The 24,443-nt window shown below is 43.5% G+C and overlaps 1 protein-coding gene across 1 annotated transcript in view; it reads left to right on the forward strand.

Annotated features, from left to right (window-relative positions):
- Positions 1 to 1,401: 1,401 nt before the first annotated feature.
- The window catches only part of LOC122939842 (alpha-2-macroglobulin-like protein 1), a 128,320-nt gene continuing 105,278 nt past the window's right edge, over positions 1,402 to 24,443 (forward strand). Inside the window, exons 1-4 of the mRNA XM_044296032.1 lie at positions 1,402 to 1,553; positions 2,419 to 2,602; positions 13,109 to 13,265; positions 21,996 to 22,048. Of these exons, the coding sequence (XP_044151967.1) occupies positions 1,486 to 1,553; positions 2,419 to 2,602; positions 13,109 to 13,265; positions 21,996 to 22,048 (462 nt within the window). The 5' untranslated portion in view covers positions 1,402 to 1,485. The remainder of the gene's footprint in view (positions 1,554 to 2,418; positions 2,603 to 13,108; positions 13,266 to 21,995; positions 22,049 to 24,443) is intronic.

The following is a 24,443-nucleotide window of genomic DNA, read 5'->3' on the forward strand; positions in this document are numbered from 1 at the left end:
TAATGTTGTAAGTAATGCAGATGGATTACACATGATTATTATATCTTAACAATGCCTACAGGTTAGATAAGATTATACAACAGTGAGCGGGGCCGGTGCATTAGAATACAGGGACTGCACCGGTCCCCACTTTCATTCCTAATCCAGATGCTGGCCCCTAGCCCCTGTATTGGGGGTCATTCACACTGCACGGACACTGTTATGGGGGGGGGATCTGTGGATGGCACATAGCATAAGATGCTATATATGTGTCATCCACAGATCCCCCCATCAAAGTGCCATTCAGAGATCCCCATAACAGTGCCATCCAGAGATCTCCCATAACAGTGCTGCAGAACCTCCTAATACACACCTCAGCCGCTGCAAAACCTTCTAATACACACCTCAGCCGCTGCAGAACCTCGTAATACACATCTCAGCCACTGCAGAGCATCATAACACACATCTCAGTTGCTGCAGAACCTCAAAACACACACCTCAGCTGCTGCAGAACATCATAATGATGCTAGAGAACATATAAGGCTTTGATTACATCTGTGTTGGGGCCTCATTCGCAGATCAGGCCATAAATGCTGGACACAATTTTACAGCCTGGCAGATGGAAACCTAGCAGATCTCATCATGGTCAGCGGGATCCATCAGGTGTTGTCCATGAAGCACCAGATCCAGAACTATGGCGATTTTCATTGTTGTGATCCTATGATGGCAGAACAGCGAACGTCACCAGCACAGATGTGAACAAAGCCTAATACACTCCTCAGAATCTGCAGAATGTCACATAGGTCTTTCACCAGGGCTCTGCACTGGTCACATGGTTGATGACATCACCAAAGGTCCTTCTCCACTTCTTGCATTCTATTTTAACAGGTAGTAGCTATATCAGTGTAATTAGTGGGCAGGGCCTATCCTCCACTGCGGGCCCCCTTTTTCCCATTAGGGCCCCATAGCAGCTGCGTGGTCTGCCTCTATTGGAGGTACGCCACTGACTGATGCAGAGGATCCATTTTTTTTCCTTTATTTTTCTGTTCTTCTGATGTATCAAAAGAACAGAAAAAAATGGTGATGTGAACTCTCCCTTAGTTATACAAATTTACACATATTCTTCCAAGAGTATCCTAGTTTTTATTCCCCTAGGATGTGCATATGATACTTGTTAATATAAGAAACAAACAGTCTGCTGAATATATATAACTTTAAAAAGAAATTTTGTATACCTAGAGCTTTGATGTCCTTGATGTTTGAAATCACTGTACAGCAAGATGAATTGAAAATTTCACAAAGCAAACAATGTAAATTGGCTCCTGGTCATCTACACAAGTTTCACAATAGATAAGAGGTCACGAGCTATGCTGAAATCTCCTAACATTCACCCCATCTCCAACCAGATTGTCAGACATAGGACACATTCTGGCTCCTCCTTTATCTCTCATTGTTATAAGGGAGAACATTTTTTCCAGACTGAGTGGCAGGGGCATATTGTCCAACATGTGGCTTCTCTCGGTATCCGTTTGCCTGGCAATCTTCAGCTCATCTCTCACATTGGCATCCGAACCGTAAGATACTGACCAATCTAAATTAGCAATTATTATTTGTGGCTAAGTTATGCTTAGAGATGAGCAAATCTCTCTCTCTCACTCTCTCATCACAAAAAATTCAGGCTTGGAAGAATAATAACATTTAAAAAAATTGATGTCAAATTTCAGAATTTTTGAATTAATTTGCCCATCTCCAGTTATGGTATACTGTATGAGTAGAGTAAATAGCTAAGACGTGCCTTCAATGTGTTTTATTATTGAGTCAATAATGCATGTATGCTGTGCCTCAGTATTCTCCAAATCTGGGGTTCTCTTGTTGTCAGGAAATGCTAAGAGTTGTAGTTCTGCAACAGCTCGAGAGCCGTGGAATGGAGGCCACTGCTGTAAGTTATTAAAGGGAATCTGTCAACTGGTTTTACCATTTTAAGCTGGCACCATCGCTATGTTGACTAAAGTACCTTATTCCCTGCAGTCTTCTTTTTACTTCATCAACGTCCTGAGGGCAACAGCGCTCAGGTCACATCACTGGGCTCGGCGCATGCCCAGTGAGACTTTTGAGGCTGTTGCCCTCAGGAGGTTGATGATCGCGCAGGTGCAGGCCGCCCCTCTGGGCACCTTGGACCCTAATTAGCATAACATAAAAATCGCTTTTATATCAAAACTACAAAACAAAAATAAGTAAAAAGAAGACTGCAGGGAATAAGGTACTTTAGTCAACATAGCGATGGTGCCAGCTAAAAATTGTAAAAGCAGGTGACAGATTCCCTTTAACTTGACACAACTCAAGTAACATTTTATGTAAAACAAGATATCAATTCCATTGTTAATCTGATTTCCACAGAATTTTCTAATAGCCATTGTCAATGTTTTTGTATCCTTACAGCCATTATGTCATCACCTTCCCTGTAAATCTAGTACAGGGGATTGAGGAGAAAGTCTGTGTCACCTTCCTTGATCTGACGGGTGCTGTTGATTTAAAATTAGAGCTGAAGAAAGATGACCAAGTTCATATTGTGGCTGAAGAGAAAATAGACGCCCCTGACTATTCCAAGTGCTATCACTTCCAGGTTTGTATAATCTATATGGTATAATGAATGATAGGTCATTAATATCAGATCAATTGGGGTCTGACACCTGACCCCTCCCGATCAGCAGCCGCCGGAAGTAGACGTTTCATCCACTGTGTTGCGACTGGAAATCTCTGGAAATAGTGTTTAGAGTACAATTATTTGAAAACATAAAGTATTGACTGGAAAACAATATATAGGGGTGGGGATTTATCAAAGCTTGTGTAAAGAAAAAGTGTCTTAGTTTCCCACAGCACCAATAAGATTTCACAGAGCTTTGTTAAATCTCCCATATAGTGTTTAATATGAGAACCTCAGCCATATAATGTATTCAATGCTAATTAGAACCACATGAGGTATTCAGTATAGTAATTAGAACCTTGTAAAGTATTCAATGGTAATCAGATCTATGTATAATTTTCAATATGGTAATCAGCAATAACGTTTTAAAAATGAAAATCAGACCTATGTATATTTTTTCAATATTGAAATCAGAAACATGTATGGTATTCAGTATGGGAGTCAGATCTATATATAGTATTCAATATGGTAATCACAACAGTGTCTAGCATTTAATATAGAAATAAACACCATGTATCGTATTGTTCAGTGAAGCGAAGCATTTGAAGCGGAGAGCGGTACGAAGTTTAGGAAGACTTCGATTCACAATGAATATGAATTTCCTCACACAACAAATCCATTTTCCTAAAATTTGGGCTACACATGTTTCAAAGCAAAAGTAAGAAGCCTGAGAATGTGAAATCACCCATAATGCCGTGCAGCCAGCCAATCCACTGATAGCCAGCCCCTTTGATGTCACAGCCCTATAAAACCCTCATCCTGCGTTGTCCTGTGAGATGAGCATAGGGAGAGATGTGGCAAGCGCTCATGCACTAGGGACAGTGTGGCTGAAAACGATTAATAGAAAAATATTGGAGAAGGGAGAGTGCAGGGAGAGTGCAGGGAGAGTGCAGGGAGAGTCATTCTGCGTCAGTTTTATTTATTTATTTCTGCATTTACTTATTCCTTCATCAGCATAAACTAAAATATGCAATTTAATACCATTAAGATGGAAGCCTTTATTATTCCACAGCCAGCGTGCCATCCAGTCTGCACCCCTTTGGGGGGGCCAGGTCTTGATGATCACCATCCTCCTCATGCAAAAAGAGGGGGAGCTGGATGTTCCTGATGACATATTCTCGATATTAGATGATATGGAAAAGCAGATGGCAGAAGAAGGACTCCCACCTGTAGGGCAGGAGAGCGCTGGGGTTGGAGAAGCGGGAATGCCAGAGGCGATTAACATTATATGATTACTGTTAAATAACCTGCAGGAGATTGCAGGTCAGAACAGCAATAATATGCATATTGTCCAAACCAGCCAAACCCCATACCAGCAACAGCCCTTGTTCAAAGGTGCCATGCAGCCATTAACAATGAAGAAGGACTATACAGTGCAGTCTTCATTATTACAAGGAAGGCCGCTGCATGTTCAGCCATGAATCCCCTCCTCCTCAGTCATATGTCTGGCTGTAAAACAATGGGTTTCTGCAGGAGCCTCGCTGTTGTGTCCAGTGTCCACAGTAGAACAACAAGATAATTAAAGGGCTTGTCTCACTTCAGCAAATGGCATTTATCATGTACAGAAAGTTAATACAAGGCACTTACTAATGTATTGTTATTATCGATTTTGCTTCCTTTGATGGCTTGATTAATTTTTCCATCACATTATACACTGCTCATTTCTATGGTTACGACTAGAGATGAGCGAATCGAAGTTGATGAAGTGGAATTCGATCCGAATTTCAGAAAAAAATTGATTTTCACTGAAGCCGAATTTCCTCTCGCTTCGTGGTAACGAATCAAATTTTTTTTCCTAAAATGGCTGCTGCATGTGTGAGGACATGGAGAATGGAACTCTGGTAAGGCAGGATCACCCATAATGCCATGCATGCATGCAGCCAATCAGCAGCCAGCCAGCCCTGTGATGTCACAGCCCTATAAATAGCGGCAGCCATCTTAGATTCTGCCATTTTCCAGTGTACTGAGTGCAGGGAGAGACGTCAGCAGGCGCTAGGGACAGTGATAGAAAAGACTTTAAAGTGCTGAAAAAGCGATTTACAAGTGGAGTGAAAGATTATTCAAGGTGAATAGGATAGGGAGGAATCATTCCACAGCATTTATGTTGAACAGGGTTCAGTAGGGGAGGTTACAGCCTGGGTCATCCACTTCGTCCCAATTGACATCAGACACCCCCAGCTAAAAGTCAGTGGGTTTGTCAGACACAACCCTTAGTTGGCATGGCCTGGGAGCAGTCCCTCTGCCCTCACCTGTCCTCAACCTGCCTCTGTTCTTTTCTGTCTCCTCAGCCACAGAAGTATTATATGCTGTGGGCTCAGCCCCACTTTTCAGCCAGGACGAGCTACTAGCAGCCACTGGCCAGCCAAGTAGTGATGAGGAGAGTGGCGTGGGAGCTGGTGTTGCAAGCGGTCAGGCTCCTGACCTAGAGACGGTTAAGGAGGACATCATTGACGTGCAGACAGTACTCGATGATGATGATGATGTAGCAGATCGCACTTGGGAGCCAGGTGACGAAGGGGCTTCATCATCGAGAGAAGAGAGTGGCAGCTTGCCTGTGAGGCAGCAGCAGAGCCAGCAAGTCGCTAGCATGGCCGGGAGTCAGCAGGGTGGCAGCAGTAGGAGGTCGGTAGCGAAACATGCCCAGGGTAGACCACACGCTTCGCAGGAGCCTACCTGGCCGGAAAGAAGTAGTGCACAGGTTCACGGAAGCAGCAGCAGTAGCAGTCAGTCAGTGTGTAGTGTTGGGGGTAAAATCACTTACTCTGCGGTGTGGCAGTTTTTTGTTAAGCCGGCGGAGGAGGTGAACATGGCCATTTGTAGAATCTGTGGGCAGAAGGTGAAGCGTGGCTAGGGTGCCAATGATGGCACCACGGCCCTGCGTCAACATATGCAGCGTCACCATAAAGTGGCCTGGGAGAACTGTGGCTCAGATGTGGTGGTCTATCCTGCCGCAGCAACCGGTGCATCACCCAGAGGCATGCACCCGGTTTCAGGCAGTCAAGGCTCCACCACATCAGCCGAAGGGAGCTGTCTGTCCTTCCCATAATCTGCTGGTCCTGATGTCCTGCTCCTCCTCTTACTCCTCATCAGTCATTCCGTCAGCAATCGATTACCGAAGCGATTGCCAAGAGACAACAGTATGCTTGCACTCATCCAATGGAGCAGAAGCTGAATGTGCTCCTGTCCAAGTTACTGGTGCTGCAGTCCCTCCCTTTCCAAGTGGTGGACTCTGCACCTTTCAGAGAACAGCCCTTGTTCAAAGGTGCCATGCAGCCATTAACAATGAAGAAGGACTATACAGTGCAGTCTTCATTATTACAAGGAAGGCCGCTGCATGTTCAGCCATGAATCCCCTCCTCCTCAGTCATATGTCTGGCTGTAAAACAATGGGTTTCTGCAGGAGCCTCGCTGTTGTGTCCAGTGTCCACAGTAGAACAACAAGATAATTAAAGGGCTTGTCTCACTTCAGCAAATGGCATTTATCATGTACAGAAAGTTAATACAAGGCACTTACTAATGTATTGTTATTATCGATTTTGCTTCCTTTGATGGCTTGATTAATTTTTCCATCACATTATACACTGCTCATTTCTATGGTTACGACTAGAGATGAGCGAATCGAAGTTGATGAAGTGGAATTCGATCCGAATTTCAGAAAAAAATTGATTTTCACTGAAGCCGAATTTCCTCTCGCTTCGTGGTAACGAATCAAATTTTTTTTCCTAAAATGGCTGCTGCATGTGTGAGGACATGGAGAATGGAACTCTGGTAAGGCAGGATCACCCATAATGCCATGCATGCATGCAGCCAATCAGCAGCCAGCCAGCCCTGTGATGTCACAGCCCTATAAATAGCGGCAGCCATCTTAGATTCTGCCATTTTCCAGTGTACTGAGTGCAGGGAGAGACGTCAGCAGGCGCTAGGGACAGTGATAGAAAAGACTTTAAAGTGCTGAAAAAGCGATTTACAAGTGGAGTGAAAGATTATTCAAGGTGAATAGGATAGGGAGGAATCATTCCACAGCATTTATGTTGAACAGGGTTCAGTAGGGGAGGTTACAGCCTGGGTCATCCACTTCGTCCCAATTGACATCAGACACCCCCAGCTAAAAGTCAGTGGGTTTGTCAGACACAACCCTTAGTTGGCATGGCCTGGGAGCAGTCCCTCTGCCCTCACCTGTCCTCAACCTGCCTCTGTTCTTTTCTGTCTCCTCAGCCACAGAAGTATTATATGCTGTGGGCTCAGCCCCACTTTTCAGCCAGGACGAGCTACTAGCAGCCACTGGCCAGCCAAGTAGTGATGAGGAGAGTGGCGTGGGAGCTGGTGTTGCAAGCGGTCAGGCTCCTGACCTAGAGACGGTTAAGGAGGACATCATTGACGTGCAGACAGTACTCGATGATGATGATGATGTAGCAGATCGCACTTGGGAGCCAGGTGACGAAGGGGCTTCATCATCGAGAGAAGAGAGTGGCAGCTTGCCTGTGAGGCAGCAGCAGAGCCAGCAAGTCGCTAGCATGGCCGGGAGTCAGCAGGGTGGCAGCAGTAGGAGGTCGGTAGCGAAACATGCCCAGGGTAGACCACACGCTTCGCAGGAGCCTACCTGGCCGGAAAGAAGTAGTGCACAGGTTCACGGAAGCAGCAGCAGTAGCAGTCAGTCAGTGCGTAGTGTTGGGGGTAAAATCACTTACTCTGCGGTGTGGCAGTTTTTTGTTAAGCCGGCGGAGGAGGTGAACATGGCCATTTGTAGAATCTGTGGGCAGAAGGTGAAGCGTGGCTAGGGTGCCAATGATGGCACCACGGCCCTGCGTCAACATATGCAGCGTCACCATAAAGTGGCCTGGGAGAACTGTGGCTCAGATGTGGTGGTCTATCCTGCCGCAGCAACCGGTGCATCACCCAGAGGCATGCACCCGGTTTCAGGCAGTCAAGGCTCCACCACATCAGCCGAAGGGAGCTGTCTGTCCTTCCCATAATCTGCTGGTCCTGATGTCCTGCTCCTCCTCTTACTCCTCATCAGTCATTCCGTCAGCAATCGATTACCGAAGCGATTGCCAAGAGACAACAGTATGCTTGCACTCATCCAATGGAGCAGAAGCTGAATGTGCTCCTGTCCAAGTTACTGGTGCTGCAGTCCCTCCCTTTCCAAGTGGTGGACTCTGCACCTTTCAGAGAACTGAGCCAAGGTGGAGTGTCCCAAGCTTTCATTTCTTTGCCAAAAAGGCAATACCAGCCCTGCACACCTATGTAGAACAGAAGGTGGGCCAGTCCTTGAGCCTGTCAGAGTGTGCCAAAGTGCACAGCAGCACCGAAGTGTGGAGCTGTAACTACGGTCAGGGACAAAACGTGTCCTTTACTGCCCACAGGGTAAATGTGGTTCCTGCACAGCCACATCAGCAACTTGGCCAGGTGACACCACTTCCGCCTCCACGTTCTCACGCTGGTTCTCACATTGGTCCTGCGACAATGTCCACCTCCGCCTCCTCATCCTCCACCGTGGTTTCAGCCTCCACTGCAGGGACAAGTCACAGGGTCCCTCCAGCATACCACATGTGCAGGGCATGGCAGTGTCACACTGTTCTGCACCTCGTTAGCCTGGGCGAACTGAGTCACACAGGGGAGGAACTGCTACATGTCCTTTATCAAGAAACAAATTCCTGGCTTTCTCTGCGGGAACTCAAATAGGAACCATGGTGACCGACAATGGGAAGAACACGGTGTCGGCACTGCGTCAAGGAGGGCTGAGCCATGCACCTTGCATGGCACTTGTGTACAATCTGGTTGTCAAGTGGTTCCTGATGTCTTCCAGCCATCTGCAAGACATCCTAAAAATTGCAAGGAAACTTTGCAAGCACTTCAGCCACTCGTACACCACAAAGCACACACTCCTTGAGCTGCAGCGGCAGAACGGCATCCCCCAACATAGGCTGATATGCAACGTTTGCACCCAGAATTCCACTCTCCATATGTTGGACCAACTGTATGAACAGAGAAAGGCCATAAACGATTTCTTGATGACCGAAACGTACAGGAGTTCTCCCCTATGTAACTTTGATGTCAGCCAGTGGCAGCTCATGTGTGACACCTGCCAATTGTTTAGGCCCTTTGAGGAGGGCACGTTATTTGTCAGTCGCCAGGCCTACAGGATGAACAACGTCATTCCACTGCGTCATGTCCTGGAACAGATGCTGGTAAATCTGACTGGTTAGGGGACTGGAGACATGGCGCCTTGATCTCAAGGCCACATGAGCCCTGTGGAGGCTGAACTGGAGGAGGAGGACATCAGAGAACAAGCAATGTGTAGCAAAATGGGTGGTTTTTCCACTAAGGTGACAGGAGAGGAGGAGCAGAAGCAGCCAGAGGATCTATAAGGCGATGAGGAACACGAGGCAGAGGACCAAGACACATCGTGGCAGTATGCAGTGGAGATGGAAGCAGGGATTCCCTCCCAGTCACTTGCACAAATGGTCCAATGCATGCTCACTTGCTTGCATAGTGACAGCCAAATTGTCACCATTCGGCAGAGGGATGACGTCTGGCTCTCCACCTTGCTGGACCCTTGCTACCAGTCCAAAAAGGGGGCCTTTTTTACACCTGCTGAAAGGGAGGACAAACTGACCTACTATAGAGACATCCTATGTAGTGAGTTGGCGAATGCCTATCTGCGCCATCGTCCATCCTCTCGCAGGTCTGACCGGGACGGCCCTCTGCGCTCACATTCCTCTGCCATGGCTGCTGTGGCAGGGTGGGGGGTAGGAGCAGTTCCAGCTCCATCAGCAGCAACTTGAGTCTAGAGTCGCTGATGAGCAGCTTTTTTCACCCGCCTACTCATCAGCAGCAGCAGCTAGACCTGGAGCAGGACCTGAGCCAGCAGATGGTGGCATACTTGGACAGCACCCTGCTACCCCATATTGAAGATCCGCTGGACTACTGGGCAGCCAAACTGGATTTGTGGCCGCAACTGGCAGAGTTTGCCCTGGAAAAGCTGTCCTGCCCAGCCAGTAGTGTGGTATCAGAGCGGGTATTTAGTGCGGTGGGGACCATAGTTACCCCAAGAAGAACTTTCCTGTCCACCCAAAATGTGGATACACTGACCTTTCTCAAGATGAATCAGGTGTAGATCAGCCAGGATTTCCACCCACCAATGCCTGATGCATCAGACTAGATCATCCATGGTGCCACACCAACACTTTGACAAAAGAGACCGGTTTCTTCTAGCTACCTGCCTCAGCTACTATTCTGATGCTGTCACCCGCCTGATGCCACACATCTGATGCAAAATGCTCACCTTGCCACTCTGTGGTCTCCTGATGCTGCTGCCACCTCCACACTGTCATTGTGCCACTCTGTAGCCTCCTCATGATGCTGCTGCTGCCACCACATCCACACTCTGTCATTGTGCCACTCTGTGGCCTCCTCCTGATGCTGCCGCCACCCCCAGACTATGCCATTGGGCCACTCTGTGGTCTCTTCATGCTGTTTCCACCTCACAACTATGTCATAGGGCCACTCTGTGGACTTCTCATGCTGTTTCCACCCTCTCCACTTCATGACTGGGCCACTATTTTGCCTTTCGGCCTGGCTGAAATCATAATTTATTTGACCCTTCTTCTGATCTGATTTCAATAAATACACTTTTTTCCAGCTCACATTGTATCTGGCCTTTATACCCGTATTCAGGAGCCTTTGGGTGAGTCCCCAGGTACTGTAAAGTAGAAAATAGTAGAAAAACAGCTCCAGAAAGCAATTCTCGTCCTCTTAAAATCTTCTCCTTTAATTCATTATATTCAACAGCAGATACAGTCACTTCATATGCAGTGCTCATTTACGCGTTTCAGACAATACGTCCTTAATCGTAATGAGGAGGCCACAGAGTGGCACAAGTTTTTAAGAGGACGAAAATTGCTTTCTGGAGCCGTTTTTCAAATTTCTTGTCAGAAAGAAGGAGAAATTAGACGCACAACGGATCTTGTCTGAGTAGCGGCTGTAAGGCTGGTATGGTCCCATCAGAATTGGCTTGTGATTTGGTAGCCAAAAGCAGGAGTGGGTACAAAACACAGAAGACGTTCAAAAATTCCATTCACTGGTCATCTCTGTTTTGTATCCAGTCCTGTTTTTTTTGGCATTAGCAATACTGATCGATTACTGACCAAATGCTGACTGAGTGAAGGCGGATGCTCCCCAGACAGGATCCGTTTTTTGTGGGTTATTGTTCTGACGGATCAGAGGAAGGGCAGAATAATTAGTGACGCCAACAGAAACTTACTGCTGACAACCTCTCCACTCTGTCTTTGGGTCCTCTACTTGTATAAGCGTTTAATAGAACAGGTTTTGTAGATATCGATGTGGAATCAGCTGACGACTGTGTAAAAGGAGTGCGCTTCTTCTTGGCACTAACAACGACCTGTAAGACTGAGTTCATACTTGAGTTGTTTGGTCAGTTTTGGCCCCGTGACTGCCCAAATAAGTGCCACGGATGTTCCCATGGCAGGTACCAGGAGATCGGAGAGACTGGCAACTCGTGGGTTAAATTGACAAGTTCACTGTGGATCTTATTGTGTTTGTGTTTTGGTGAATGCGACACCCCTTGCTTCAGGTGTTGCTTGTTGCTAAACTACCTTTCCCATAAGTTGCAGCTTCTCACTCTTGGAGGTGCGGTTTATAGATTTTCTTCCTGCCTTCTAACTAATCACAGGAATGCGAGATGCACTTGCATAGGGGGGAATATAAATATATCACTGAGCGTAAACCCCTAAAATTTAACTTTTAATAATATTCAGATAAAATAAAAACCAAACCCCAAAACTCTTATATATATTATAAAGATAAAATAGATAGCCTAATATATGATGCCTACACTCAAGATACAAAAGTCAATGTAGTGCATACATCATATTATACAGCAGCAGAGAACAGTAACCAGCATAACGTCTGCACATTTGATAGAACTTGGAACATGCAGTTAAATAACCAGAGGTTGTTTGTTTTAAAAACTCATGGTTACTTGTAAACAGGTGGTCTCTAGATATTGAAGGACTCACGGTTACTTGTCACCAGGTGGTCTGTAGGCCAGCAGCCAAAGAAATGAGGTTGGGAAGATGTTCTCTCTCTGAGTTGTCCCTTCCGGCTACCCCTGCCTAAAAGCAGAGCACCCAGAACACCCCACTTCTCGGTGGCTAAACCCTCAAAGACCCTAGGTGTCCCTACTAGCATAAAACACTGTTCTCTGCTGCTGTATAATATGATGTATGTACTACGCTGACTTTTGTATCTTGAGTGTAGGCATCAGATATTAGGCTATTTTATCTTTATAATATATATATAAGAGTTTTTGGGTTTGGTTATTATTTTATCTGAATATTATTAAAAGTTAAATTTTAGGGGTTTACGCTCAGTGATATATTCCTGCCTTCTAAGTAGCTGGTTGGTTGTACTCTGTGGTGCTTCTGGAGTTGCCAGTTTCCTACTTTCAGATAAGTCTTGTCTGTTCTAATTGTTTTGTGTTTGTTATATTCCCTATTGTTTGTATCTGGGCCTGAGACAGAGACTTCCATTCGTCCATCTGGGGAGGAATGGGTTGTCTCTGGTCCTAACCTCATTCCAGGGCCTTATAGGGATATAAGGGCCTAGGTATATAGCATATGAATAGTCCTACCTTCAAGGAGGTGACCTGTTTCTTCCCTAGTTTCCAGGCCCAGTTTCTGATCCCCTTCCCTCCTGTGTATAGTGTGGAGTTTTCCCCCTCCACTGATCGTGACAATAAATGAAGTGTGCAGTGATTCTAAGAGCTACGTCATCTGTATGTCATACAGACTCACAGTATTATTTTACTACCAAAGCAGACTCCCTATGCGTGTTACTGCAAGGCACAGTGTTCTACACCACTATGAAGGCTCTCTGCAGCCAGGAAATAGCCATTTTGTAACGCGATTCGCCGCAAATAAATTTGTATCGAAACAAAGTTTTCCCCCAAAAATTGGCAAACCAGCGAATCAAATTTTTGAAAAATTTGCTCATCTCTAGTTACGACCACCCTGAAATCCATCAGTGGTGGTCATGCTTGCACACTATAGGAAAAAACACCAACCTATCTGCGTTCCCACGGTCCGGGCTACCAGGGAGGTTGACGCTTTTTTTCTATAGTGTGCAAGCATGACCACCACTGATGGATTGCAGGGTGGTCTGTAACCATGGAAACGAGCAGTGTATAATGTGAGGGAAAAATGAGTCCAGCCAGAATGAGCCTAAAAGTTATACAAATATATACTATATATATATATATATATATATATATATATATATATATATATAAACTGTATCTGTGTGGGTTTTCTAACTAGCCATAGAGAAGTGCATAGCCTCTAAAGTTTAAAAAACAGGGAATTGATGCCGAAAAAACACAAATTTCCTTTTCTTTTTTCATTTTAGGTTCCTGTCATTAAAGAAGATCTATCGGTCTGGTCACTTCATCTGACTGCACATGGAGATCACATTGATGTGGATGAGAGCAAGAAGGTTGTCCTTATGCAAATAAAATCATGCATAATACAAACTGATAAAGCGATCTATAAACCGGGTGATACAGGTGAGGTCTAACAAGTATCAATTGTATTTGGTTTGGTAAGGGGTTAATCTTTTATATAATATGATTTTCATAGTGTGAATATAATGATTAGAGATGAGCGAATCAAATCCAACTAAATGGAATATGATCCGAATTTCCTTGTGCTTTGTGGTAGCGAATCGATTTAACTTTAAATAGTGGGAAAAAAAATAAAAAAAAATAAATCACACTTACCTCCTCCATTTGCTTGCGAGGGGCCAGCCATCTTGATTAAAGATCTCAGCCAAAATCCTGTGCGTGGTAACGTATGATATCACTACGCCTGTTCATTGAATAAATATGTACTCCGCACACCTTGGATCCAGTGTGGGTGCCTGTGAGAGTGGTTGAACAGTATAAAGTTAATCCACGGCACTCCCCAAAAAATTTTGTGCAAATTCTTTTTTACATTTTATTCTTTTTGCAGATTATCATTTGTATACATCCAGAGTAAATAATTTGTACATCATTAGTATATAGCCACATGAGACATAATTCCCGGACGTTTCGGTCTAATACGACCTTCCTCAGCGGGGTCTGGTGGCAGGGTAGTGAGGCAGACGTACTTCTGCTTGTTTCTCTCTAGTAAGGTCTGTGGGACTTACAGTGCCTAGCAAAAGTATTTACCCCTTGACTTCTTTCGTATTTTGGTGCCTCACAACCTGGAATTAACATGGATTGTTCGAGGATCTGCATCATTTAATTTACAGAACATGACGACAACTTTGAAGATGTTTTTTTTTATTATTATTGTGAAGCAAACAACAAATAGGACAAAAAAAAACAGAAAAAGTCAATGTGCATAACAATTCACCCCCCTAAAGTCAATACTTTGTAGAGCCACCTTTTGCGGCAATCACATGGGATTTTTGCCCATTCCTCCTTGCCAAACTGCTCCAGCTCCTTCAAGTTGGATGGTTTGTGCTTGTGAACAGCAATCTTTAAGTCTGACCACAGATTTTCTATTGGATTGAGATCTGGGCTTTGACTAGGTCATTCCAACGCATTTACATGTTTCCCCTTAAACCACTCAAGTGTTGCTTTAGCAGTGTGTTTGGGGTCATTGTCCTGCTGGAAGGTGAACCTCCGTCCTAGCCTCAGATCACACACAGAGTGGTGCAGGTTTTGCTCAAGAATATCCCTGTATTTAGCACCATCCATCTTTGCCTCAACTCTGACCAGTTTCCCAGTCCCCCCAGCATGATGCTGTCACCACCATGTCTCACTGTGGAGATGGTGATCTTTGGGTGATGTGATGGGTTTGCGCCTGACATAGCGTTTTCTTTGATGGCTGAAAAGTTCAATTTTAGTCTCATCAGACCAGAGCACCTTCCTCCATACATTTTGGGAGTCTCCCACATGCCTTTTCGCAAACTCACAACGGGCCTTTTTGTTTTAACTGAAAGTAATGGCTTTCTTCTGGCCACTCTGCCATAAAGCCCAATTCTATAAAGCGTACGGCTTATTGTCGTCCTATGTACAAATACTCCAGTCTCTGCTGTGAAACTCTGCAGCTCCTCCAGGGTTACCCTAGGTCTCTGTGCTGCCTCTCTGATTAATGCCCTCCTTGCGCGGTCTGTGAGTTTTGGTGCGCGGCAGTCTCTTGGCAGGTTTGCTGTTGTGCCATGTTCTTTCTATTTAGTTATGATAGATTTGATGGTGCTCCTGGGGATCATCAAAGATTTGGATATTTTTTTTATAACCTAACCCTGACTTGTACTTCTTAACAACATTGTCCCTTACTTGTTTGGAGAGTTCCTTGGTCTTCATGGCAGTGTTTGGTTAGTGATGCCTCTTGCTTAGGTGTTGCAGCCTCTGTGGCCTTTCAAAAAAAGTGAGTATATGTAATGACAAATCATGTGACACTTAGATAGCACACAGGTGGACATAATTTCAAGTCATTATGTGACTTCTGAAGGTAATTGTTTGCACCAGAGCTTTTTATGGGCTTCCTAACAAAGAGGGTGAATACATACGCACATGCCAATTTTCTGTTTTCTATTTCTAAACAATAGTTTTATTTACATATTTTTCTCATTTCACTTCAGCAACTTAGACTATTGTGTTCTGATCCATCACATAATATTCAGATTAACAAAACATTGAATTTAAGGCTGTAATGTAACAAAATACTAAAAAAGTCAATGGGGTGAATACTTTTGCAAGGCACTGTATGAGGGCAGTCAAGTCAGCGAGGCAATTATGGGGTCATTTATCAAACTGGTGTAAAGTAGAACTGGCTTAGGCCGGGTTTACATTACCGTTATGGATTCCATTATTGTTTTCCGTTAAAACATGATTATAACGGAAAATAACGGAACCCATATGACGAAAGTCAAAATGGAAGCCTATAAGATGCATTCCGTTTTGATCCTTTATAATACAAGTTTATGGGCAGCATAATGGATCTGTACTGGTTTCTATTATGCAGGAGTCCAGTGCCCATAGACTTGTATTGTAAAGTTTTTCTTTCCGTCATAATAGAAGTCTATGGGCAATCATAACGGATCCGTCTGGTTTCCGTTATGCCAAACGGGGAAAAAAAGTCCTGTCAACAGGATTTTTGTTTTCCGTCTTGCATAACGGAAACCAAACGGATCCGTCATGATTGCCCGTAGACTTCTATTATAATGGATCAAAACTGAAAGCCTCTAAAAGGCTTTGTTTTGACTTCCGTCTTATGGATTCCGTTATTTTTCACTATAACCATGTTATAACGGAAAACAATAACGGAATCCATAACGGTGATGTGAATAAGCCCTTAGTTGCTAATAGCAACAATCAGATTTCACCTTTCGTTTTCCAAAGGAGCTGTCAAAAATAGTGAGGCTGTAATACAGAGACTATATGTTTCCAGCCAGGTAATCACATCAAATCATTATGTCTTGCCCTTGGTATTTCATTAAAGGAGTAGGACAACTATTTTGTGACATCTAAGTAGTTCAAATACTTTACATATAAAAATAAACAATAAAAAATTAACCTCTTGAGACCCAGAGGATTTTTCATTTTTGCATTTTCACTTTGCTTCCCCATTTTCACAGAGCCATAACTTTTTCATATTTCCATTCAAGTAGCCATATGAGGGCTTGTTTTTTGCAAGTTGTACTTTCTTATGACACCATTTAATATTAGCCCCTTGGTTGTTTATTCGTGTTTGCATTTTCATTTTTCTTCCCTATTTTTCGTGAGCCATAACTTTTTTAGATTTCTGGTCACATAGATGTATGAGGGCTTATTTTTGCGGGACAAGTTGTACTTTCTAATGCCACCATTAATTATGGCATAAAATGTAGCAGGAAGCGTGAAAAAATTCCAAATGGGGTGGAATAGGAAAAGAAAACGCAATTCCTCCACCGTTTTACAGGTTTTGTTCCCATAGCGTTTTGTTTATAGCAAAACTGACCCACGCCCTTCATTCTCTGGGTCAGTACAATTACAACAATACCCCAAATGTATAGGTTTTTCATGTCTAAATAGTGTAAAAAAAATGTATACTTTGAGAAAATAAATATTTTTCACATTACCATATTCTGACACTTATGTCTACTGAGCTGTTTAACCACTTCAGCCTAGCTAGCTGAAACCCCCTTAATGACTTTCACCGTTTATTGCTCAGTCATGCAACTTACCACCCAAATGAATTTTACCTTCTTTTCTTCTCACTAATAGAGCTTTCATTTGGTGGTATTTCATTGCTGCTGACATTTTTACTTTTTTTGTTATTAATCGAAATTTAACGATTTTTTTGCACAAAAATGACATTTTTCACTTTCAGTTGTAAAATTTCGCAAAAAAAAACGATATCCATATATAAATTTTTCCCTAAATTTATTGTTCAACATGTCTTTGATAAAAAAAAAATGTTTGGGTAAAAAAAAAATGGTTTGGGTAAAACTTATAGCGTTTACAAACTATGGTACAAAAAATGTGAATTTCTGCTTTTTGAAGCAGCTCTGACTTTCTGAGCACCTGTCATATTTCCTGAGGTTCTACAATGCCCAGACAGTAGAAAAAACCCACAAATGACCCCATTTCGGAAAGTAGACACCCTAAGGTATTCGCTGATGGGCATAGTGAGTTCATAGAACTTTTTATTTTTTGTCACAAGTTAGCGGAAAATGATGATTTTTTTTGATTTTTTTTTTCTTACAAAGTCTCATATTCCACTAACTTGTGACAAAAAATAAAAACTTCCATGAACTCACTATGCCCATCACAAAATACCTTGGGGTGTCTTCTTTCCAAAATGGGGTCACTTGTGGGGTAGTTATACTGCCCTGGCAATTTAGGGGCCCAGATGTGTGAGAAGAAGTTTGCAATCAAAATCTGTAAAAAATCACCGGTGAAATCCGAAAGGTGCACTTTGGAATGTGGGTCCATTTGCCCACCTAGGCTGAAAAAAAGTGTGACACATCTGGTATCGCCGTACTCAGGAGAAGTTGGGGAATGTGTTTTGGGGTGTCATTTTACATATACCCATGCTGGGTGAGAGAAATATCTTGGCAAAAGACAACTTTTCAAATTTTTTTATACAAAGTTGGCATTTGACCAAGATATTTATGTCACCCAGCATGGGTATATGTAAAATGACACCCCAAAACACATTCCCCAACTTCTCCTGAGTATGGCGATACCACATGTGTGACACTTTTTTTGCAGCCTAGGTGGGCAAAGGGGCACATATTCCAAATTGCACCTTTCGGATTTCGCAGGCCATTTTTTACACATTTTGATTGCAAACTACTTCTCACACATATGGGCCCCTAAATTGCCAGGGCAGTATAACTACCCTACAAGTGACCCCATTTTGGAAAGAAGACACCCCAAAGTATTCTGTGAGGGGCATGGCGAGTTCCTAGAATTTTTTTTTTTTTGTCACAAGTTAGTGGAATATGAGACTTTGTAAGAAAAAAAATAAAAAATAAAAAAATCATCATTTTCCGCTATTTTGTGACAGAAAATAAAAAATTCTAGGAACTCGCCATGCCCCTCACAGAATAACTTGGGGTGTCTTCTTTCCAAAATGCGGTCACTTGTGGGGTAGTTATACTGCCCTGGCATTCTAGGGGCCCTAATGTGTGGTAAGTAGTTGGAAATCAAAATGTGTAAAAAATGACCTGTGAAATCCTAAAGGTGCTCTTTGGAATGTGTGCCCCTTTGCCCACCTAGGCGGCAAAAAAGTGTCACACATCTGGTATCGCCGTACTCAGGAGAAGTTGGGGAATGTGTTTTGGGGTATCATTTTACATATACCCATGCTGGGTGAGAGAAATATCTTGGCAAAAGACAACTTATCCCATTTTTTTATACAAAGTTGGCATTTGACCAAGATATTATCTCACCCAGCATGGGTATATGTAAAATGACACCCCAAAACACATTGCCCAACTTCTCCTGAGTACAGCGATACCACATGTGTGACACTTTTTTGCAGCCTAGATGCGCAAAGCAACCCAAATTCCTTTTAGGAGGGCATTTTTAGACATTTGGATCCCAGACTTCTTCTCACGCTTTAGGGCCCCTAAAAAGCCAGGGCAGTATAAATACCCCACATGTGACCCCATTTTGGAAAGAAGACACCCCAAGGTATTCAATGAGGGGCATGGCGAGTTTATAGAATTATGTTTTTGGGCACAAGTTAGCGGAAATTTTTATTTTTTTTGTATTTTCTCACAAAGTCTCCCTTTCCGCTAACTTGGGACAAAAATGTCAATCTTTCATGGACTCAATATGCCCCTCATGGAACCTTGGGGTGTCTTCTTTCCGAAATGGGGTCACATGTGGGGTATTTATACTGCCCTGGCATTTTAGGGGCCCTAAAGCGTCAGAAAAAGTCTGGAATATAAATGTCTAAAATATTTTACGCATTTGGATTCCGTGAGGGGTATGGTGAGTTCATGTGAGATTTTTTTTTTTTTGACACAAGTTAGTGGAATATGAGACTTAGTAAGAAAAAACAAAAAAAAAACAATTTCCGCTAACTTGGGACAAAAAAAATTTCTGAATGGAGCCTTACAGGGGGTGATCAATGACAGGGGGGTGATCAGGGAGTCTATATGGGGTGGTCACCCCCCTGTCACTGATCACCCCTCTGTCATTGATCACCCCTCTGAAAGGCTCCATTCAGACGTCCGTATGATTTTTACGGATCCACGGATACATGGATCGGATCCGCCAAACGCATATGGACGTCTGAATGGAGCCTTACAGGGGGGTGATCAATGACAGGGAGTGTATATGAGGTGATCACCCCCTTGTCATTGATCACCCCCCTGTAAGGCTCCATTCAGACGTCCGTATGTGTTTTGCGGATCCGATCCATGTATCCGTGGATCCGTAAAAATCATACGGACATCTGAATGGAGCCTTACAGGGGGGTGATCAATGACAGGGGGGTGATCAATGACAGGGGGTGATCAGGGAATCTATATGGGTGATCACCCGCCTGTCATTGATCACCCCCCTGTAAGGCTCCATTCAGACGTCCGTATGTGTTTTGCGGATCCGATCCATGTATCCGTGGATCCATAAAAATCATACGGACGTCTGAACGGAGCCTGACAGGGGGGTGATCAATGACAGGGGGGTGATCAGGGAGTCTATATGGGGTGATCATGGGTGATCAGGGGTTCATAAGGGGTTAATAAGTGACAGGGGGGGTGTAGTGTAGTGTTTTGTGGTACTTTACACAGCTACCTGTGTCCTCTGGTGGTCGATCCAAACAAAAGGGACCACCAGAGGACCAGGTAGCAGGTATATTAGACGCTGTTATCAAAACAGCGTCTAATATACCTGTTAGGGGTTAAAAAAATCACATCTCCAGCCTGCCAGCGAGCGATCGCCACTGGCAGGCTGGAGATCCACTCGCTTACCTTCCGTTCCTGTGAGCGCGCGCGCCTGTGTGCGCGCGTTCACAGGAAATCACGGCTCTCGCGAGATGACGCATATACGCGTGACTCTGCGCAGAGCTACCACCTCCGGACCGCAGATCTGTGTTAGGCGGTACGGAGGCGGTTAAAGAGGACCTTTCACTACTCTACAGCCAGGCTATGAGCTGTGCGCTGCGATTGGCCAGCAGTGCAGCAAGGGACACGCCTCCTACAAGAAATCAGTCAGAGGGAGCGCAGACACCGGAGCCTATACCGGGCGAACGGAGCGGCGCCCAGACTTACTAGTAAGTGCAGGGGGACCCCTGGGCACCGCTCTGCCCACAGGTATAGTTAGTTTTTAGTTTGTAGAGTAGTGAAAGGTCTTCTTTAAGGGCTTATATTTTGCGGAACAATCTGTACTTTTTATTGGTACCATTTTGGAGTGTGTGTCTTTTGATCACATTTTATTAAAATTTTTGTGTAAGAGAAGCAATGAAAAATGGCAAATCGGCCATTTTGACCCTTTTTACTGTTACGCCATTTGCCGTATTGGAATTTTTTAAAATATTTTAATAATATGGGCGTTTTTAGTCGCGGTGATACCCATGATGTTTATATTTATTGTTGTTTAGGTATTTATTTTTTAATTATATGGAAAAGTTAATTTAATCTTTTATATTTTTTGTGATCATTTTGTGTCTCAAATATGAGCTTATTAATTATGTTTTTTTAATTTTTAATTTTGTTCTTTCAAGGATTTTATATTTGCTATTGAAAGTCAATTTTGCTAATTTCTTATCCTGGCCTGCCATCTGGTGGCCAAAATAAGAATTGCAGCCTGAACACTTTCAGCCTCATCTGCGAGGCTGAAGATGTTCAGCGCAAATACCGGTGCCCCATTTGGCCTCACTTGGTCACGGCATCTAAAGTATTTAATTACCACGACCGGCATTATTTCCGGTCACGGTAATTAGCCGCAGGTCTCTGCTGTAGGAAACAGCAGAGATCTGCCGCCCATGATGCCCGCTGCACATGCGAGCGGGCGCCATGTTCACACATCGCTCCAGCACCGTACATTTACGGCACTAGTAGCAAAAGGGTTAGGGTTAGATGATGTTGACACAGTGTTATGATGGGATCTACAGAAGACGCCTTGTTATGGGAACACTTTATTACATACTTATGGAGGACACTTTATTGGGGTACACTTTAATAGGGGACACTTTTTAAGGTTACACTTTATTAGGGTTCAAAAATTAATACAGTACCTTAACCTGGCACCTGAGCACTCCTGGTGGGGCAGTCACATGGGGTTGAAGAAAAGCCTACACCCTCCTACTGTCTCCACCAGTACAACTGCCCACAATTTTAGATTTTCATGCCCACTGTGGTGCAGGGAACAGGAGGACAGGTGGCTCGGGGGCGACAGGAGGACAGCCAGGTCAGTTTAATACACATGCAATATACATCATGCTGGGAAATCATGTGTATATCAGAGAAAACTTGCCGTATACCAAACAGTACGGCCTGCAATGTACACATGCGATGTGCTGAATATGTGCCATATATTCGTACTATATGATGTACAGTCATTTTCTTCCCATTTTTAGGGGGAAATTGTGTCTTATAGCCCCAAAAATATGTGTAAATGATGCCATTAACATTTACAATTTGTACTGCAAAAAGCAATTCTTAATATGGCTAAGGGAAAGGCCTGTGGAAGAAGAAGAGAAAAAAACATAAGTGAAAAATTTAACTTGTTTTACGATGCCCAGGGGTTAAAGATCTTTCTCATGAGTCAATTTGATGCTTTTCTGACTTCTTTTATTACTACTTTCAGTGAAGTTCCAGCTGATCTCTGTGGACCATCATATTCATGCTACGGATCAAACAGTAAGTGTTTTATTGACACAAATAATTACATTACACTTCACATGATGAGCCCTATCAAAAATAAAACACTTATAAAACACATTTACTCATCCCCTGGAAAATGTAATAAAAAGCTATTAAAATGTCATATATATCCCAAAATTGTACCAATAAAAAATAAAGCTCATCCCACATAAAATGGACCCTAATACAACTCAGTTGACAAAAAAAGTTAAATCCATGTCCAAAGCCAAATGGAGCTCCTTCCCTTCTGAGGCCTGCCATGTGCCCAGACAGTGTATGACCAAATATGGGGTATTTCCGTGCTCAGTTTTTTCCTAATAACCCTTGTGAAAATGAATCATTTTGAGCTAAAATTACATATTATAGAAACTTAACCCTTTCACTACCATGTACATGTACGGTGCTGGTCCAATGGAAAAACACGGCGCCCGCTCGCATATGCAGCGGGCGCCGTGGCCGGCAGGACTCCGTTGTTTCAAAAATGCCTGTACTATTAAAGGGGTTGTCCAGGTTCAGAGCTGAACCTGGACATACCTCCATTTTCCCCCCGCCAGCCCCCCTGACATGAGCATCGGAGCAGTTCATGCTCCGATGCTCTCCTTTGCCCTGCGCTAAATCGCGCAGGGCAAAGGCATTTTTCTGAGTTCCGGTGACGTACCGGGCTCTCTATGGGGCTGACAGGCAGCCCGGTGACGTCACCGGCACTGATGGGCGGGATTTGGCTCTGCCCTAGCCAGTAAAACGGCTAGGGCAGAGCTAAAGCCCGCCCCTCAGAGCCGGTGACGTCACCGAACACACTGCTGGGCGGAAGTTACCGCCCGGCAGTGTGTTATTGAAAACAAAAGAGCCCGTGCCCTGCGCGATCTAGCGCAGGGCACTGGAGCGCATCGGAGCATGAGATGCTCCGATGCCAGGCTCAGGAGGGCTGCCGGGGTGAAAATAAGGGTATGTCCGGGTTCAGCTCTGAACCCGGACAACCCCTTTAAAATGTAAAAATATTTTTCCAATACAGTGACTGAATAACAGAAAAAAAGGTCAAAATGGCCAATTTGCCATTTTTTCATTGCTTCTTTTACCCAAAAAATGTAATATGTGATCAAAAAGTCACACACACTCCAAAATGGTATCAATAACAACTTCAGATTGTCCCACAAAAAAATAGCCCCCCCCCCCCCCCCACAGCTCAGTAGATTTAACTATAAATAAAAAAGTTATGGGGGTCAGAATATGGTGATGAAAAAAAAATTTTTTTTTAAACTTTACATTTATTTTTACACTATTTAGACATAAAAAAATATATACATATGTGGTATTGTTGTTATAGTACTCACCCAGATAATGAATGGCACAGGTCAGTTTTTCCTCAAATGCAGTGGGAACAAAACCTGTAAAACGGTGGCGGAATTGCTTTTTTTTTTTCCAATTCCACCCCATTTGGAATTTTTTCCCCGCTTCCCACTACATTGCCATATTAAATGGGGGCATTAGAAAGTACAACTTGTCCCGCAAAAAATAAGCCAGCTGTGTGAACGTAAAAAGAAAAAAGTTATGGCTCAAGGAAGATAGAGAAGAAGAATGAAACCACAAAAATAGACAAACATCTGGTATCCTAAAGGTTAAATTGTTAACTTTCACAGCCGAACTATAATAAATTCTACAAACACTTGTGGGTGAAAATTAAGTTTTAAATGCTTCTGGGGCTGCAGTATTTAAAATTAGGTAATTTAAGTGGCCTGGCTATTTAGGTCGCTTAATGCCACTTTAGAAATTATATGGTCCCTAAAAAGATACATTTTCAGAAATGTTCTTGAAAATTTGAAAAGAAAATGCTTAATTTAAGTCTACCATCGTCAACCAAAGAAAAAAAATATGCTTGAACAATAATGCCAACCTGAAGTATAAAGTCATGCAACATTAGCTATTTTGTGAGGTATTACTAGCTTAAAAGGTGAGAAACTCAAATTTTTAAAAATTGCTCATTTTTAGCATTTTGGTAAATTTGGGATTTTTCGAATAAATGAAAACAAATATATTTTAATCAAAAGTTACCACTAACATAAAGTACAATGTGTCACAAAAAAAAACTATCTCAGGTCACTTGTGCTTTAACTGGTCAGGCTTAACTTGAGTCATCACTTAGCAATAAGAGCCACAACTTGCAACTCCTGGGTAAAGCTACATTCACAAGACCGTATGTATGAGTCCGCATCTGTTCTACAATTTTGCAGAATGGGTGCAGAGTGCAGACCCATTGATTTCAATGGGGCTGCAAAAGATGCAGATAGCACATATAGTTCCATTTGGCGGCCCCGCAAAAATTATAGAGCATGTCCTTTTCTTGTCCGCAATTGCAAACAAGAATAGGCATTTTCTATTATAGCGGCGGCATGTG

This window comes from Bufo gargarizans, chromosome 6, assembly GCF_014858855.1.
Source record: "Bufo gargarizans isolate SCDJY-AF-19 chromosome 6, ASM1485885v1, whole genome shotgun sequence".
Taxonomy (NCBI): Eukaryota; Metazoa; Chordata; class Amphibia; order Anura; family Bufonidae; genus Bufo; species Bufo gargarizans.